Consider the following 17,875-nt stretch of genomic DNA (forward strand, 5'->3'; position numbering starts at 1 on the left):
TATACATTTAATTAATTTCGGAGTAATATTAATATATTCGGTTCTTGACAACTGTTTTAGCGTGTTAGGCAGGTGGAGCTGGGGGGTTTCAGAGGAACTCTGAACCAGCAGGACCAGCTTACAGCGAACACTGAACCAGACTTTTTTATAAACTGAGCATGCAATCTCATTGGCTGAGAATCAGCAGAGGCCAATCAGCATGTGCCGTGTAATAAATGATTGCTAGCAGATTGCATGTAAAGAACGGCATAGTTTCATGACTAAACAAGATATTTAAATACTGAATACTTTTATTAATGCGTTTAATTAAACAATTTTACTAACAGTATTCATGTTGCAATAAAGTGAATGATAAGTTAATTTATTACTATTCATAAATGTATTTATAATTAACATTTTGCTTGTCTCATCCGCAACCTGCACGTGCATTCTGGGATTCACTTCTCCATGAAGGATACATATATGATGCTGTGTTAGAATATGGCCAAAATATGTTATCTTAGAAAATGGCACAATTAAAGGTATAGTTCATCCAAAAATATAAATATACATTTTTGGGTGAACTATCTTTCAAAGTTACATCTTTATAGGCCTATGATTCTGCACAGCTCACTAGGTTTTAAATCAGAGTTTCAGTTTGTTGAGCATCAGTGTTTTGTTTACACACAACACAAGCATAAACTGATAATGTGTTTACTCAACCATCAGTTCTCTGAACGGCCTAATCGGTGCTGTAATGTAAATGTTGACCTATTGTCTGTTTCTTTTAATTGCTTCCTTTTACATGTAGAACTCACAAACCACAAGGTGTGGCTGGAGGAAGGTTGCAAGAGTTGTACCTGTTTAATTGGCAAAGGGTACAGGATACAAAGGGGGGCAACCAAGAATGTGACTAACCCTGGGAAAAGGGGGTTCCACTAAGATCCATTGTGGTATAGTCTACTCATGGGGTGAAATGTGTCCCCGGGCCCATGAAATCAAGACACTGCTCTGATTAATACGGGAGAATTACTCAAGATGAGAAAGAAAAACTCAATATGCACTAAGAAATAAGAACGATGATCTGAACATTGGATAAAGCCAAGTTCAAAATTATTGTTTTTGTTGTGTTGATATATTAGAGTTCAATGTTTTTATATTTGGATTTATTTGGATTTATATTTATTTGGAAATCTCTGTTTATCACTCTGTTTCATATCTATCACAGATTATAGATATGAATAAAACTGTAAAGTCTGATCTGAAGTATGCAAGTGCTACTGAAGAGGAGATTTCTGGCTCAGTGCACGAGGAAAAAAAAAACTCATTTAGAAAAAATGGCCTTTAAATATATGTATTGTAATTGAACTCTACAGATGCAAATAGATAAGGTGTAATAAAATAAACACTTAAATGTGTGTACTGGATGTTTTCTTTCTACTAGTCTAAAAAGAAGACATATTATGGAAGAAAAATTGACCAAAATCTCCAATTTTAAAGGGATAGTTCACCCAATTTGAGGGTGAGTAAAGGATGACAGAATTTTCATTTTTTGGGCAAACTTTCCCTTTATGTTTAAGTTTTATGACCATTTTTGACCAACAGACAACATGAAGGTCCTAGATGGTGGAATTTTTTTAACTTTCAAAACTGTTTTATGGAGTTTTGGGATTTTTAGTAAGATGTCTCATCAGCTGGAATAAACAATCGGAAAGTTGTTAAACTACAGTACAATCAATTGAACACACTATACTTCTATTTCTCACAGCCTTATTTTTATTCCTGTCAATTTAAATACGGCACTACCATGTTTAAGATCTATCATCTTAGAATTAAACAAGCTATTTTTTGCTAACATTTCTGTTCACTGGAGGATCTGAAGAACTGTGGGAACTTTATATATCGAAAGATAAAGAAAAATAGATTTGTCACGATATGACTCACTTAAATCCATGTGCCGCTCCAAACATCTAAATATTATTTTGCAATGGAGATGATATTAGCATACATTTTTCGTAACTTATACATTCAGTCTCTCCATACGCCACATGCTCTCTCACTGTAAAGACGGGAAATACTCGAGGGAAGGTGGGAATTGGAAGAGAGTACGTGTGTGTGTGTGGCGAGTGCCACCACAACAGCCAGTCACCGAACAGCAGGCAACAGATGGTGGGCCGTCAAAAATCCAATCAGGAAGAAGACGGTGAGGGAGTGAAAAGAGGAGAAAGAGAAAATAAACAAAAACAACAACAGCTTGATTTGTTCACTGAGATGAGAGCGGATCACCCAAGGGGAGCGAGAGATTATAGGAGCTTAATGGAAAACTCCATTCATCAGGATGACATCAGAATAAAAAAATAAAAAAATAAAAAAAATTCTTACAGAAAAATCACTAATTACTTCTAGGAAATCCTCACGAAATATAAAAATAAGTTCATAACAATATCTCAGATGATGCAAATATATATAGGGACATGAGTACTCAGAGATGATTATCAAACAGTGCTTTTTTTATTGCATGTGGGCAAAAACCTAGAGTCAAATAATCCTTTGTTCAGGATTGGCCGTGACATTTTAATTCCCATCTTGTTTTTTAAATCTGGTCAGAGTAGAAAAAAAAAGTAAAAACTGTTATGAAGGAACAGACGGTTGTGCATCAGCATATTTATGGCAGACGAAATCTGCCAATTTTGAAGAATAAATTGCTATAACCTATTATATAATATAGTTTAGAATATTTACATAAAATATAGTCACATGTAAAACAGTTGTTTTAAACTGTAATACTATTTCACAATATTACTGTTTTATTGTATTTTTGATCAAATACATACAGCCTAGGTGAGCATAAGAAAACAAACAAACAAAATCTTACCAAACCCAAACTTTTGAACGGCAGTGTAGATTTAGCTCCAATTTTGCGTTTTGCAATGAATTGTCATTGTCAGATTAGATTCACAATGCATTTACCATCATGTACTGTATACCACTGTAAAGCATTTTGATAAAATACTTGTACAAAATTAACCTGCATGTTCTGTTAGAGGTCTTAGAGAGCTCAAGGTCCTTTGAATAGCCCAAACAACTTAACATTGAAGTATTATATTAATACTTAGTAGTATTAATAGTAGTAGTAATAGTAGTATTATAAGTTTATAACTAATTTGAAGTTATAGTTCATATTAAGTCAAATTAATCAAAGTAATTTTGGTTTAGTGGCTTAATAATATCATCCAAATTGGTTTAGATCAGGTAAGAGGATTAAATTACAAGAGTTTGCAGAGAAAAAAGAGGTTAAAGTGAATAGTCATAAATTTCATAATGTTGTTCCAATCGTGTATGACTTTCTTTCTTATTTGGAACATGAAGGATATATTTAGAAGAATGTTAGTTTTGACTTCTACTGGTCAAAAAAATTAATGTAAGTAAATGGGAACCAAAAATCTTTGGTTACTAACATTCTTCGAAATGTCTTCTTTTATGTTCCAATGGACCGTTCAGTATTTATGGTTTATTTAGGGTCATGTCTTTTTATTCTTTGTTGAGGGGAGGGTCATCCAACTTTTTTTAGTCTAGGGGGAGGGTCACCCAACTTTTGTATTCATGAAAACAGCAAAATTTCAAAGTGGCTTGTTTGGTGCATATTTTTCCATGTAGCTCTCTCAGTCTCGGCCCCCCCATCGCTAGCAGATGGGTCTGACCCAACAAAAATCCAGTTTGGCGCTGTTTGACAGTGTGCGTGCGCTTCACGTCAGAACAGAACAGCAATGAAATGTTTACCCGGCAAAGCTTTAAAGCACGAGCAAATAATGACCTTTTGTGATTGCGAATAAGTGCAGTGTCCTGTGAGTGTAACTCTACCGCTGCATTAACATGTGATGTGAATGTACGTCGAGTTTTACAGTATTGGGACTGAGGCGCCAGAACTGCAGCTGATAGAATGTGCGCTGTAGCACGGTACTACCATATTTTAGTTTCCATGTTTATTGTGTTTCCACAACAACCTTAGTGAGTAAATCTACTCATCATAACAGTGGAGTGGGATGTGTAAGATGAGAAAGCTGAGGTTAAGTCGTTTGTCATGGTTGTAAAAAACAATGGCTATCTGAACATCTTTGCCAAGCGCAAACCAGTACAGAAGTTATCAATAAATTATCGGGGAGGGTCATGGAATCATTTTGGAGGGTCATAGAAAAATGTATTGCTGGCGAAGGGAGGGTCAAGTCTATTTTGACTATAGATCTCAAAACTCCTCCGGTAGCCCCTTAAATAAAAAACGAACAGTCCCCAAGGAAGAAAAAAAAGGAGTAAATGATGACAGAATGTTAATTTTTTTAGGATTTTTTTTTTTGTTTTTTGTCCCTGCATCCCTGCATTTTAGGACAATAAAGTCAATCTGTGACCCCAAACAAGTCCATCTCGGCAGTACATGAGGGTTAATCCAGAAATCATGGATAGTCAGTCCATGTATGCCCTAAATACAATCCTTTGGCCTTTAAGAAGATACGATTATGGAACAATTTTTACTAATATTGAAAAAAAAGAATGTACTTATGATGCTCAAATGCTGAAACCGTTTTCCCTTATCTGCCTCCAACATTTACACAATAATACACCTTGTCTACATAACACTGTGTAAAAAGTGCTCAAGCCTGATCCATATATCCGTGTAGATGTGGAGCTTGAACTACATGACTCATCAAAGGATTTGGACGGTAAGTTCAATCAACTCAAGTGTATAAATAAACGAACGACAGAACCAATGTCAATGACTCCTTTGCCCATGTGGACACAAGTCTGTCACACTGACACGCCGTGTACCCGAAAACACTTCCTGCCTTAATCTACCTACATACTCGCACAAGCTCTCAGATGACGCATAGCTTTTGTCACCACCCAACCGAATCCCCCGTACTGGAGTTTTTACATAAGCCTTTCCATCCCACTCCTCCTGCCAGCTTGAGATATAATCCCCACTGTCAATCCACGTGGCCAAATGATCTCTTATGGGTGGAGAGGAGGGCCGGGTGGAGGGGGAGACAGAGCGAATGAACAGAAAAAATCCCAGGATTTAGCCAGGGAAAGGATTAGTACTTCCTGTCAACACATGGTCCGGAACACACAAGCGTAACGCCGTGAGAGCTTGTGGGAAGAGTGCGTAACAATCCTCCAATGTTAGCTCAGACTAATTCCCAGGAACAGACTAGGGAAAGTTGCACTTTTTCCCTTGTACTTTATTGTCCTTGTGCCATTTGCTTAATGTTCTCTGCCACAGGCAACCGTTAAAGGTGAATACTTGTTGCTGTGCCACCAAAGTTTAAGGTTTGCTTAGGTGGTGTGCTTATTTGCCACAATTCAAAATACACTCACTCATATTCACTGTGTTTAGATTTGTCAGGCCCCAGGCGAAACCAGCCCTCCTCTTGCTGGGCAGACTGAAGCTTGTTGATGTTGAACAGGACCTGAAGGAAAACAGAGGCCGCATATATCAATCGCCATGACAATTAGCTGTCAAAGCAACCGAAGCTAAACACAGTAATTGGAACATTTATTATTGGGTGACAAAGGCAATGTCACAGTGAACAGCTGTCAAACAGGCACAAACGCAATGTTATGAAACAGTGACTACGCTTGAATTATTTTGTTAACTTTGGGATATGCTGAATTGACAAGTTAAAAAAATAAACACAGGCTCATTAGAAAAACCTACATTTTTGTGAAATGCAAAATATTTACCAATACATACAAAGCATTGCAGTTTTCACCTCAAATGAAGCGCTTTTAGGTCTTTTCATACAAAATGATGATTACTGGGGCAGATTATCAATTAATAAAGACGTATTTTCATGCGGTTCCTTGCACAATATTATATTATGACCTCAAAACACTTTTTTACCATAGTGCATGATTTGTAAGCTAATACATTTTGACGTTCGCAGCACATAACCAGCTCCATACGTTTGGTTCCCTTTCGAATGGGAACTCTCACTCTCATGGTCATTGGCTCTTATATAAAAAAGAACTATACATTAATCTAACCTGCTGTGCTTATTGGTCAAAAACCTCTTTTTTATTTCAGTGCAAAAATGTCAAATTATCTTGTCATTTAAGTTACTCATGATGAGATTTCAGAGTTTTGAAGGTGAAGATTATCAGTGAATAAAAACTTAAAAGAGCTGCATGACAATTCAGCATGACAAAAATGGAGCAGACGAGTGTTGATCTATGTTGTTAAACTAATATTTAACACGCTACGTCTTACTAATTAAAGGTGCAGTCTGTAAAAATGACAGCTAGTGGTCGAAATAGGTACTGACATAGGCGTAATTCTATGGGGGGTCAGGGGGACACGTCCCCCCCAATATTCAAAGAAGGACAATTTGTCCCCCCCAATATTTGATCATACTGTATGATTATGCGGGCAATATCGATGTGATTGCAAATACGTCTTTCTTTCCAGCTCCGAAAATATAAAATCCCGGCCGGTCCATTTCCCAAATCCATTCGACTGGCCTTACACTATACATTAACAAAACCTATTTCTCCTGAAATCCATGTCATGTTTTCCCTATACCTTTAGTAGCTCGTGCACCGCCAGTAAATTAGGAAAAACCAAACCGAAGAAGAGGAGCGCGAAATCTGACAGACATTTGGCCATACCAAATTTGTTATTTCTCCCGGGAAACTCCCATAATTTGCATGGCCCAAACTGAGTAAAGCCTCTGTTTAGGCTATTAAGGAAATATAATTTTGGCAAAAGAAGAACTTTTATTTTAAATAAATGTTCATTTTAAATCAGCCTATGTCAGTGTAATATGTTACCATATTATCATGCTTGACAGTAAGAATTTGAATAATTGTAATGTGATGATCAGATGCAGATATCTAAATCAGAGAATATCATAGGTTCGGGCGGTTTGCGGGTGGATTATTTATTTTTAACAGTGGATTCGGGTGACTCAAAGTGCACCAGATTAATGAACTCACCTTTAAAATGTAAAAAAAAATCTTCCGGGGGAGCATGCCCCCGGACCCCCCTAGAAGTATCAAGTACACTTAACAGCATGACTGTTGTATGCTGGTAAGTGTTCGGACTCTGACTTTTATTTTATTTTGATTAAAAAAATGTGTGCATGCGCCAACACAAAAAGTCCCACAGCTGTCCTGCCCAATGTGTGATTGACAATTTCGCCCTTGGGTACTGAAGTCCAAAATCGTTGTTTCCCCCGCCCCCTCCTTCTCAGACTCAACGCTTTTAGGTCGGGTAGAATCTGCGATCTCTGACCCAGTTTGTTTGCTGGCTGCAATACACTGTGTTTCCTGCCAACTGGCATCCCCGGGTGTCGAAATACAATTGGGTGAACTGGCAGTGGGCGGGATCACACAGACCAAAACAAAAATAGACATTCCAACACGGACGGCACATTTCACAGTAAAATAACTGGCTGTAGCATTGTTTTCCAAAGAAACGAGTATGTGAACTAAGCATGTTTCCTAAATATCTGCAAACATATTATGGTATTTTTATGCTTTAGTAGAGTGAAAAAGCTTCATACAGCACCTTTAAATGCTTTGTGTTTTATTTTAAACTAAGACAAAGGTCAGCTTCAGAGCATGAGGATATACTCTAGGATTTGCTAATGTCTATTCTGTGCAGTCACCTTTCCAAGGAAGTCGTTTCTGCTGACCAGATCCCAGTCCCACACCTCCACACTCAAAAGGCTGTCAGCCAGGCCCTCGTCCAGCTCAAACTCAAAACTCTCGTTCCAGCGTGGGTAACAGGACTTCTTAACCACCTGGAGGAAGCAGGGTCATGGAAATCAGTAACAGACAGTCAGTTCTAACTGTGCGGCAGAGCAAAGCAGAAACTTACAGAGAAACGTACTTACCGCACTCTCATGGGTTTTGCCATTGTACCTCACTCTGACAAAAGGATCAGAGGCTCCGTTGCGATCCTTTTTTGCAAGATCTCTAGAAACAAAGCCGAAAGTATGAAGCTATTAGACACAAATCCAAATGTAGCTTATGAAGATAAAATCTCTGAAGCCCCATTCCAACAGTCTGATTCACAGACTTATTTTCAATTAAAAAGTCTCTGAATACATTGACCTAGCATTTAAACTTCAAATTGATAAACCAGGACTTTTGTATGTAATCCTGGAGTATCTAGTTCCATTTTTCACACCATTTATATTTTACCAAGGGTAATCCAGGGTTTTTGTGATGCTGCTAATTGTCTATCTAAATGACTTTCGGTTCCATTAATGAATCTCGCAAGTGCATTCTTTCACCAATGCGGATGGAATGCTTTGTCTAAAAATAAAACAAAAAAGTTTCCCTTTTTAACCATTATGCAACCATTATGCAAATGGTTGCATAATGTGCATCATAACATGATGAACATTATGCATCTTGTCATTTTAGTATTTCAAAAACAACAAGTAAATGAAATATATTACAATGAAATATTAAAAAAAAGTATATTTTTTGTGTTGTTTTTTTGTATTGCTGTTCAATATAGTTAAGATCAACTAATGGATTGCCTTTATGCCATCTGAAAAGTCATTAAAAAGCAAACCCCTTTTGCAAGAATTGTTTTTAATTTATTTTAAAATATTTTAATTATAAATGTTTATTTAATTATTTATTACACGGGGGACATTTTTCGGGCGAGTGTGTTTTCATAGGCAAATGTGAATAAATCTAGATTTAAATTCAAAGAGACAAGCTAGTCTACAGGTGATAGTCATTCATACTCAAACCCGGAGAGCGCTCTCGTGCAGAAAGCCCAAACCGGACTCATAGAAGTAATAAGTTATAACGTTACAGGAAATTCCTTATATGGACAAAGGTATCCAGTTATCGCTGTCGCTGAATGAATGATGAACCATGAAAACTATAAACACACAATTGCAAGAATATGTTTTATGTGTGTTTTTCAAGCCATCTCTGGGTATTTTCATAACAATAAAGTATGTGAATAATGCTGTGCTAATTGATTAAGCCTTTATTTACAGTACAGAATCTACAAAAAATTTGTTCTGCCTTATTCTGTGATGATTTCTTTTTTACACTGTATATATTTTACATTGTTTGTAGTACATAAACCAATCATTGTCATAAGGAAAATATAGGTAAACATATTAAAGAATACAAATGATTGGTTATTGTTCAGCATTGTATTTGATTTCTTAGCCAATTAAAAGCAAGAGATTGTTAATTGTTAATTAATTAGAATAAGGTCAGAAGTTTTTTTTATTACACTTTGAACTTTGAATTACACATTTATGTCACTTTAAAATGAATGCTATGCCCCTGAATAACTTAATTTATCTGCACTTTGATCTTTGCAGACCTTTTCCATTCACAAACAGTTATATTAAACACTACATAAAAGGTCATATCTGAAAAAGCATAATAGGGACACTTTAAAAACCATTAATGAACCAGAATTGCTTAGGAATCAGAACCGGAACTTACATTTATTATTTAATTATTTACGATTCCCATCCATGAATTGATAAAATGCATTGATATAGGCTACTAATCACGAAAACATAACAAGTTTCCTGTCACAAATCATAGTTCCTCACCTTGCCTCTAGGACTTGGCAGCACAGTTTCCGTGGGATATCTCCATCTCCCAGCACAGAGATCTGGAGGTGAATCTCCCCTTGCACCTCCTCATCTGGGTCAATCTCTGTTAAATTCATCCATCCATCAACACCTAAATAAAAATGACAAGAAGCGCAAAATGAGAATTTATATGTCTGACATTGACGTTGAAATAAATCATTTAGTGGCCAATCAAGTTATGGTGGGCAAAGTTGAAGAACAGGGACCCTAAAACGGCCTAGTGCACAGTGGGAGAGAGCAGGATTAAGAGCAGTATTATTATGGCTTCTGTATTCCCGTATCTGCAAACACACACAGTAGGCCTACAGTTGGGATAAAAATTGAATATATCATGTCCCTCCTCAGTAACTCTAGATTTAAGAGGCTTACGGTAATAGAATTAATGGCCTTGCTGTATTTCTACTGAATAAGCTTATGGTAGACCAAGAGTATTTACTGACATGTTGGATGTTCAATAATTATGTTAAAATGTGAACAGACTGAGATTTAAGCTATTATTCTATGAAAATATGCTCCGTTGTAGCTCTTAATTCTCATTCTCCATTCTGCTGTGTTGCAATCGGTCAGGTGACACACAAGAACGAGGATGCAAAGAAGATTTCAGAGTTTTAGAGAAAGAAATATCGACTTAAATGGGGTATAAAACAAGCTATATTGCATGCTTCATAGAATTGTATTTCTTTCCCTGAAGTCCATCTAATGTTAATGCTGGGCTCCATGCTTTAGTAACCTTCTGTATTTAGGAAATCGAGGGCTGCAGTCAGGGTTCGAATTATGATTTCATCTTTGTGAAAAAAGTTTTCGACGATTCTAAGCGTGTGGTTAAGTGGTCCAGTGGCAGAACTTTTGCCAAGCGTGTCAGAGGTTCTGGATTCTAATCCGCACTCGTATAGGTTTTGTTTTTTTGTTTTTTCATCAAAACCGATTATGTTTATCAGTGGTTGTATATCAGGCAAGGACACGTTTGTGTGCATTTTGTTTTGTAATTTCACCGGAACGAATAGAGAGTCTCCACAACGGATTGAATCGCGCGTCCGAGTGAAGACTGTGCGCGAGCCACAAGAGAACACAGTATCCGCGCCACAGATCGCAGCGGCAACGAGCACTTTGATCACTTGATTTAACAACACATTTCAGCTAGATCGCCTCTTATTTAACAAACGAACTAAATGACTGCTCTGCTAGTTAACTGAAGATGTTTTCTTTATTTGTATTGGTATATTAGTGCCGCGAGATGTTTCCAAAGTGGTGGGGACAATATCGACCTTAGCAAAAAGTGTTGGGGACATGTCCCACCCGCAAATTACGCCTATGTTAAAATAACACTTGCCTGATGGGTTATGCTACTGCTAGATCGGACGTTGACGTCACTTCTGTGAGTTGAGTCACAAAAGTCAGTAAAAGTCCTGGCAGAAAGTGAAGCATAAGGATGGAGTGTCATGACGATCCGAGATCCCGCGAGATCCATGTTTGGCAATCTGTCCTATCGCTACAGTAGTCTGAAGGAAAAATTGCTTTATTTGTAATTTAAAATAATGGTGCTGATGATTTTTAGAGACCCCCACAGGTGTATGATTTTACTGCTTTCATGGGAGCTCAACCTCTCTCTATGGGAGCTCAGCTCCCACTGGCTCCCACGTAATTCGAACCACGGCTGCAGTCGTTAAGGACCATTCTTAGTATTTTGCTGAAAGCTTGACTCAAGGACCACCAAACCACTCTGATTTTGCAGTGGCTATGTCTAAAATTGTAAAACTAGTTATTTTGGCTTCGCTGATGTGGACATAAAGCTTGTTTATTCCTGTGGTCTAGTAGGTAGTTTTTCCTCTCGATTAGTATTCCAGCGTGTCACTCGTCAAGGTCCATTTTCCTTTATTGCTCTGGTGAGTAGCACAAAAACAAATTCAGTCTGCCAAGGAAAACTTTTCCATTTAGCTGAATGCGGATGCTTTCAATACATTTTGTGGAACTGAACGTGATTATAGCATCTGATTATGCATACATTTCATATTTTTGTTTGAAGTTCAGTGAAATTTGTATCTTAAATATACCATACAATACAGACTGATTTAAAAAACACGAATTTAAAGCAGACATCAAGCATTTCAGGAAAATGCTCTTTGTTGTTCCAAGATATTGCTCAAAAGAAATACGTTGAAAAGAAAATGGAATCCAAAATAACTATAATAAGCAGCAAATAGTCTGAAATAGCCCATTCTTCAGTTCAATCATCCAACCTCTGAAATTAAATGACAAAACATGACATTCATGCAGATGAATTTGTACACAAACAAATAACACAAATGAAATCCATTTAAAGAAAGGAAATTGAACCATGTAAGAAAAAAGCTAAAGTGAACCAAATAAAACTAAACAGCTAAAACATTTTCTAGAAGCAGTCTTTTTACAGATACAGTATTCATACAATAAGAAATGAAACACCAGTTAGAAAGATTTGACTGACAGTCTCTGGACAGTTAAAGGTCTGCCTCATAAATATGTTCAAAACAGTGACCCCACACACACACACACACACACACACACACACACAGCCAACCTTTAAAGAGCCAAGGTCTCTGCATCAAACAGATGCTGAGCCACTAGCCAAAATTCTTTACAACAGAGTGCATTTTTCCTTCACCTGCACACACAGGCTAAATGTTTAGAATACACAAACAAAAAGTAAATAATAATAACAAGATATAAAATACACTTCATAAAATGAATGCCCTGTGCAAACGTTGCTTCCAAGATGCTAAATTGTTATGGGTGGTTTGTCAGGTGTCACAAATGGCCAGTTGCAGCAACAGCAAATATGATTTGAGCAGGATCTATTTGCAGCAGTTATTTTATTAAAGGCAAACTGAATGAAACATAAGCACTCAGAATATCAAAATACAAAGAGAACAACCAGTATAACCAATAAATAGACAATGAAAAGAACAAATAAAGGGGCTATATATATAAACGCAAACCAATCAAAGAAACGAGAAACAGGTGTTACAATTTAATCAGTCAATGAAAAACCCTGGAAAAAGACAAGGAAATCAATCAAGCATGCAAACCGGGAAAAACCAAAACTAAAACCCAGACAAGGAGATGGCGGGAGGAGACTTGCAGAACTGGTACACGGGACAACCCCGGACAAGGGAGGAGCCAGGGAGGAGTCAACGGCGGAGAAGCCAGTGTACCTGCTCCGAGCGGGATTCTAATTAGGGTCTCTGGCATGGGAGGCAGGCATGCTAACAAGGACGCTAAAGTCTATGGCTGTGTCCCAATTCAGGGGCTGCATCCTCAGAAGGCCGTATTTTAAGGCAGATTGCATCACAGCGGTGCGACAAAGGCTGTCCCAAGTCGAAGGATCCTTCTAATGCGGCCTACTGTCAGTGTTGCCAAGTCCGAGGTTTTGCTCCGGAATTGGGCTACTTTTAAGTTGTTGCCACAGGTAAAAAATGTTGCCGCATTTTGAAGGAGCCTTCGATGAACCTTCGAATTGGGACAGCCTTCGCCGCGCTGATGCAATCGGCTATACTTTCCCCTTTAAACGAGTCTCGGTCGCCTTTGAAGGCCGCGTCGGCCGCGCACTTCGAAGGACGCGGCCTTCAAAGGATGCAGCCCCTGAATTGGGACACAGCTTATTACACCAGGGAGTAACCCCCACCAGGAAGACCCGGATGTAGGCCCACAGCGGAGTGCAATTGCAGTGTAAATAAAACTATGTGATTAATGTTTATTTTTGTTGTTTTGTTGTTAATGTTTATTGCTTAATTTTGGATATTGAAATATGAAACTATTTCATTATGCAAAATTCACTTTTAAATTGTTTTTGAACATAACTTTGTGTCCACAGCCAACCTACAATGGTAAAACCCAGCCCACTTCTTCTCCCACTCACCATAAATCAGAAACAGTGGCTGTGTCCGAAATCGTCCCCTTACCCTTAAATAGGCCGTTATTTGAGGGGACAGCCATTTGTAGTGGTGTCCGAACCCATAGTGGACGTTTTTGAGTGCACTTATTCAATCCCACAATACACAGCAATAACAAGTGTACAACTAATGCACGCTCAACTGCAAGAGAATACCCATAATACACTGTGAGAGTCGCGCGCTGAATGAATTCCCGCGTCTCGCCAGGAGATGGCGCCGCAGCTGAATCACCTATCCATCCATTTTCCAAACCGTAATATCATACAGGCATAAATTCCTTTTTAATTGATTATTAAATTGTTTAATTAGTTTATACATGCTTGTTTCCATAGCAGAGCAGAAATCTTTTCATTACTACTGGAGCTGCCAGTTTGCTACGTTTCAATTTCACTCACTCGTTTTTATTCACTCCTTCAAGTGGACTATTTTAGTGGAGTAATGTAGGGAATAGTGAATGAGGGTATAGGGGAGATTTCGAACACAGCAACTGTCTCAAAATGATTTGTTCATGTTTTTTATTCAATGTGACGTCACAGTGGAACAGGTCTCACCCACGTCTAGTGACGGACTCTGCTCTTCTCTGAATGAGTCCGCCATGTTTATCTCCTCGCTAGAGCTGCTAGTGTAACACAAGAATATCTCAGCGGCTATGTGTTAAACAATGTAAATGTTCTATTGTTGAAGACTGTCACAGGTGATCCACTGGAGGCAAGTTGTAGAACCCAAGTGCAGTTTACTAATACTCTTCAAAAGCAAGATCAAACACAGAACACATGGCAGGATCACATGAGGGCCAGGGAATCACATGACAAGACAGTGGCATGACTGTGACAAGAGAAATGAAACAACCGTGACATCGACGCAGTGAAATAGCTTTGTTTTTGTAAGGGAATCTGTCCAAAAAAAATGCTAAAATACTTATGTCTGTTGGAACCATTTTCGTACATATCGCACACATTTGTGACCCTGGATCACAAAACCAGTCACAAGTCGCACAGGTATTTTTGTGGCAATAGCCAATAATACATTGTATGGGTTAAAATTATAGTTTTTTTTTATGCCAAAAATCATTTGGATATTAAGTAAAGAGAAGATGTGCGTGAATGCAGCACAATCGCGAACATACATGGACAACTTCTGGCATTTTTCTCAATGATTCGATTTTTTTGCACCCTCAGATTCCAGTTTTTCAAATAGTTGTATCTCAGCCAAATATTGTCCAATCCTAATAAACCATACATCAATGGAAAGAATATTTATTCAGCTTTCATGTGTATAAATCTCAAGTTCCAAAAATTGACCCATGTGACTAGTTTTGTGGTCCAGGGTCACATTTGTGGCAAATGGCGGCTTTCATTTAAAGTCCCCCTTTAATCAATAATTGTATCCCTTAAAACTCATCTTTGATCACCAAAATGACAAATTTGAAAGTTTTTTCCTTGAAAAAAAATAATTCACGCCTTAAAATAACTTGAATTTAACTCTACACCCTTGCTTCAATTAGTATATGTAAATTATCCCCGCCTCCACTCACTCACACCAGCTCAGAGATCCACTCGTTGACGATCACACGTTGACGTGATTGGTTACAAGGTAGTTTGTGACGTCAGAAACACCAGCGATTTCAACCCACATTTTGGTTCACTGCAGTTTTAGGGAGAAAATACTCAGCAATGGTGTTGACTTATGAATTTGCACATGGTTTGTCTTAAAGCATATTAAAAACACTGCATAGACATATAAACAATATTAAAAGCTTGATCACCACATGGGGACTTATGTTTAAATTAGTTTGCCACAAATTAGTTTAAAATTAGCATTCTCCCTTTTTTTTTTTTGAAACAAGATACACGTCATTACAATGCAGGGGGGAAATGCAGATAAAGTGAATTAACTATTATCCTCAGTGCTTGCACGTTCTTCCACACATCTCCTTTCTAAGAATGTCATCATTAGGGTCTATATGCCAACCTGCATAATACGCCAACATTCCGCCGTCAGCTAATTACACAGCATCTCGCACTGTTATCGGTGTGGTTAGACTATGATTTGACTTATAGCAAACTTGAATGTTCACACCCTGTCTAACCAAGGGAAACTTGAGCACATGGCTATTTTTGTGCTCTGCAGAACATGTCCTTTCGCTAAATGCTGTTTCAGAGCCCTCAGAGAAAAAGGTTATGTGAGGCCATTTGCTCGTTAGGGGTGAGGGTGGGAAGAGGACGACAGAGAGAGGGAAAGAGCCAGCATAAAGACTCATTCACAAGTCAATGAAGGATGACTTGTGTTATAGTTACTGTAAGAACCACTTCTTCTGGAAGCATTTTACAAACTCTGTGGCTCATTTTTATCATATCATGCCTGGTAAAGACATGTACACTACTGTTCAAAAGTTTGGAATAATTAGGTTTTTTAATGTTTTGTTTAAGAAGTCTCTTATGCTCACAAAGGCTGCATTTATTTGAATCAAAAATACAGTAAAAATGTATTTATTGTGAAATAATTTTACAACTGTTTTCTTTTTAAATACATTTAAAAAATATAATATATTCTTGTGATGGCAGAGCTGAATATTCAGAAGCCCTTACTCCAATTATTCCTAAACAATCATTATTATGCCCTATCTATCTGAGACACCAACACAGTGTTAATGAAAGATTTAGCTTTTCTATTCCATTACGGATAGACTGCGTTGTATGACTAGTCATCAACACGTCACGGGGGTACAATGAGTGATGCTTTGTTCCATTTTGTTCCATTTTGTGTCATGATAATGGATAACCCTGCCGTGTCCTTGCCCCTCAGGCCCAATAGACATGAGTTACAAGCCTAGACAACCACAATGACTCACCAGCACTCAAAACACCACCTCAGGAACCCCACCAGATTGTGTGCTCATATACACGAGGGAGTTTTCTACTACAACTATGTTGATTTAAAGTCATCTCATGCCCAATTTTCCTTATCAGTATTGTTGCCTTATTTCAAATAAAAAAATACATTTGCTTGAGAAACATTTTGAGCAAAATGATGTAAGATATTAAGGGTCAGAAACACTGAATAGGGCAAATTAGTGTGAGAGCGCAATCCCATAAAAGATGGGAGTGGAAAGTTCTGCGGGTGAACGACACGCAAATGAAAGAACAGACGCAGCTGGATCATTTCCATAAAGACCAACGCAATCTACCAAGAGCAGCGCAAATTAGCATCTGGTTTAAGACATGCTTTTTTTTGGGCCGTTATATATTGGCGCAAATACTAGTAAATTGACTAGTGCAAACCCTAGTAAATCAGCTTGCATGATTCATTAGGGGTTCAAGCATGAAATGCTGAAACCCTATTGTAATTGTAAGGATTTGTAAAACGCATCGTGCAGGCCAAACCGTAAGGCCTAGAGACTTGAAACCTGGCCAGATGGTAGGCCTCAGTTTGGGGAGAACCTATCAGAGTATGACCCCGATTGGCCCATTGTGGCGCTACATTTGTGAACCAAACCAGTCTAGGACAATTCTGTGGAATCTCTAGATCAATAATTATCGAAAAAAAGTTGAACTTTTGCATTTGGGTGGCTGTAACCGGGTCATTTAGAAAAGGGGCGTGACAAAATACACTCAAAAGCCTATAAATCCTAAAGGAAACCTCAGAACTTCACAAAAATTGATGAGCATATGTGTCATAACATGGTGAAGAAGCATGCAGAGTTTCATGGAGACCGGACCATAGGTGGCGCTATAACTGTTAAAAAGATTAAAAACCATATATTTCCTATGGTAAATTGCCTGTATTGGCTGTAAATGGTCTTTTCCATCTAGTATGTCAGTGGTTACATGCTTGCTAAATAAAACTTAATAACTTTTGATGCTATTGTGCTTAAAGGCCTTAAAGGCCTTAACTGCTTGAACCCCGATAAATGCTGCTTGCAGCTTTAATTTTTTATCTGGTTTTGTAGAGAGTTGAAGAATGTTTTAACTTTGGGTAAAATGCAGCAATCATCACGGTCACTTTTTACCAAGCCATCCAATCACAGTGGAGGAGGGGCGGGACAAATAACACACCGACCAACCGTCACATCCTGCTTGTACAACGATTACAAACGGCAACAACATGAACATATCTCCATCCAAAACTAGTGCCAGAGCAAGTACATTACATTGTGTCGACATTTTTATATTCAGAAACAAACTATTTGCAGAATCAGATACTAACAGTCCCGTATCATAGCACATATAGGGCCAGATTTCCTAAACAGGGCAAATTAGCGTGAGCGCAATCCCAAAAAAGCGCAGATGGGAGTGGAAATTTCTGCATGTTATCTACTAATGATCTACTGAC

At 38.0% G+C, this 17,875-nt stretch overlaps 1 protein-coding gene across 2 annotated transcripts in view; it reads right to left on the bottom strand.

The window, feature by feature from the left end:
- Positions 1 to 17,875, bottom strand: part of rasa4 (RAS p21 protein activator 4) — a 46,757-nt gene that overhangs the window by 16,900 nt on the left and 11,982 nt on the right. For both annotated transcript variants that reach the window (XM_084414126.1, XM_084414127.1), the window contains 4 exons: positions 9,573 to 9,705; positions 7,869 to 7,950; positions 7,641 to 7,775; positions 5,350 to 5,441 (listed from right to left, as the gene is read on the bottom strand). In XM_084414126.1, the coding sequence (XP_084270252.1) occupies positions 5,350 to 5,441; positions 7,641 to 7,775; positions 7,869 to 7,950; positions 9,573 to 9,705 (442 nt within the window). The remainder of the gene's footprint in view (positions 1 to 5,349; positions 5,442 to 7,640; positions 7,776 to 7,868; positions 7,951 to 9,572; positions 9,706 to 17,875) is intronic.

Source organism: Rutilus rutilus (genome assembly GCF_951802725.1).
Source record: "Rutilus rutilus genome assembly, chromosome: 7".
NCBI classification, from domain to species: Eukaryota; Metazoa; Chordata; class Actinopteri; order Cypriniformes; family Leuciscidae; genus Rutilus; species Rutilus rutilus.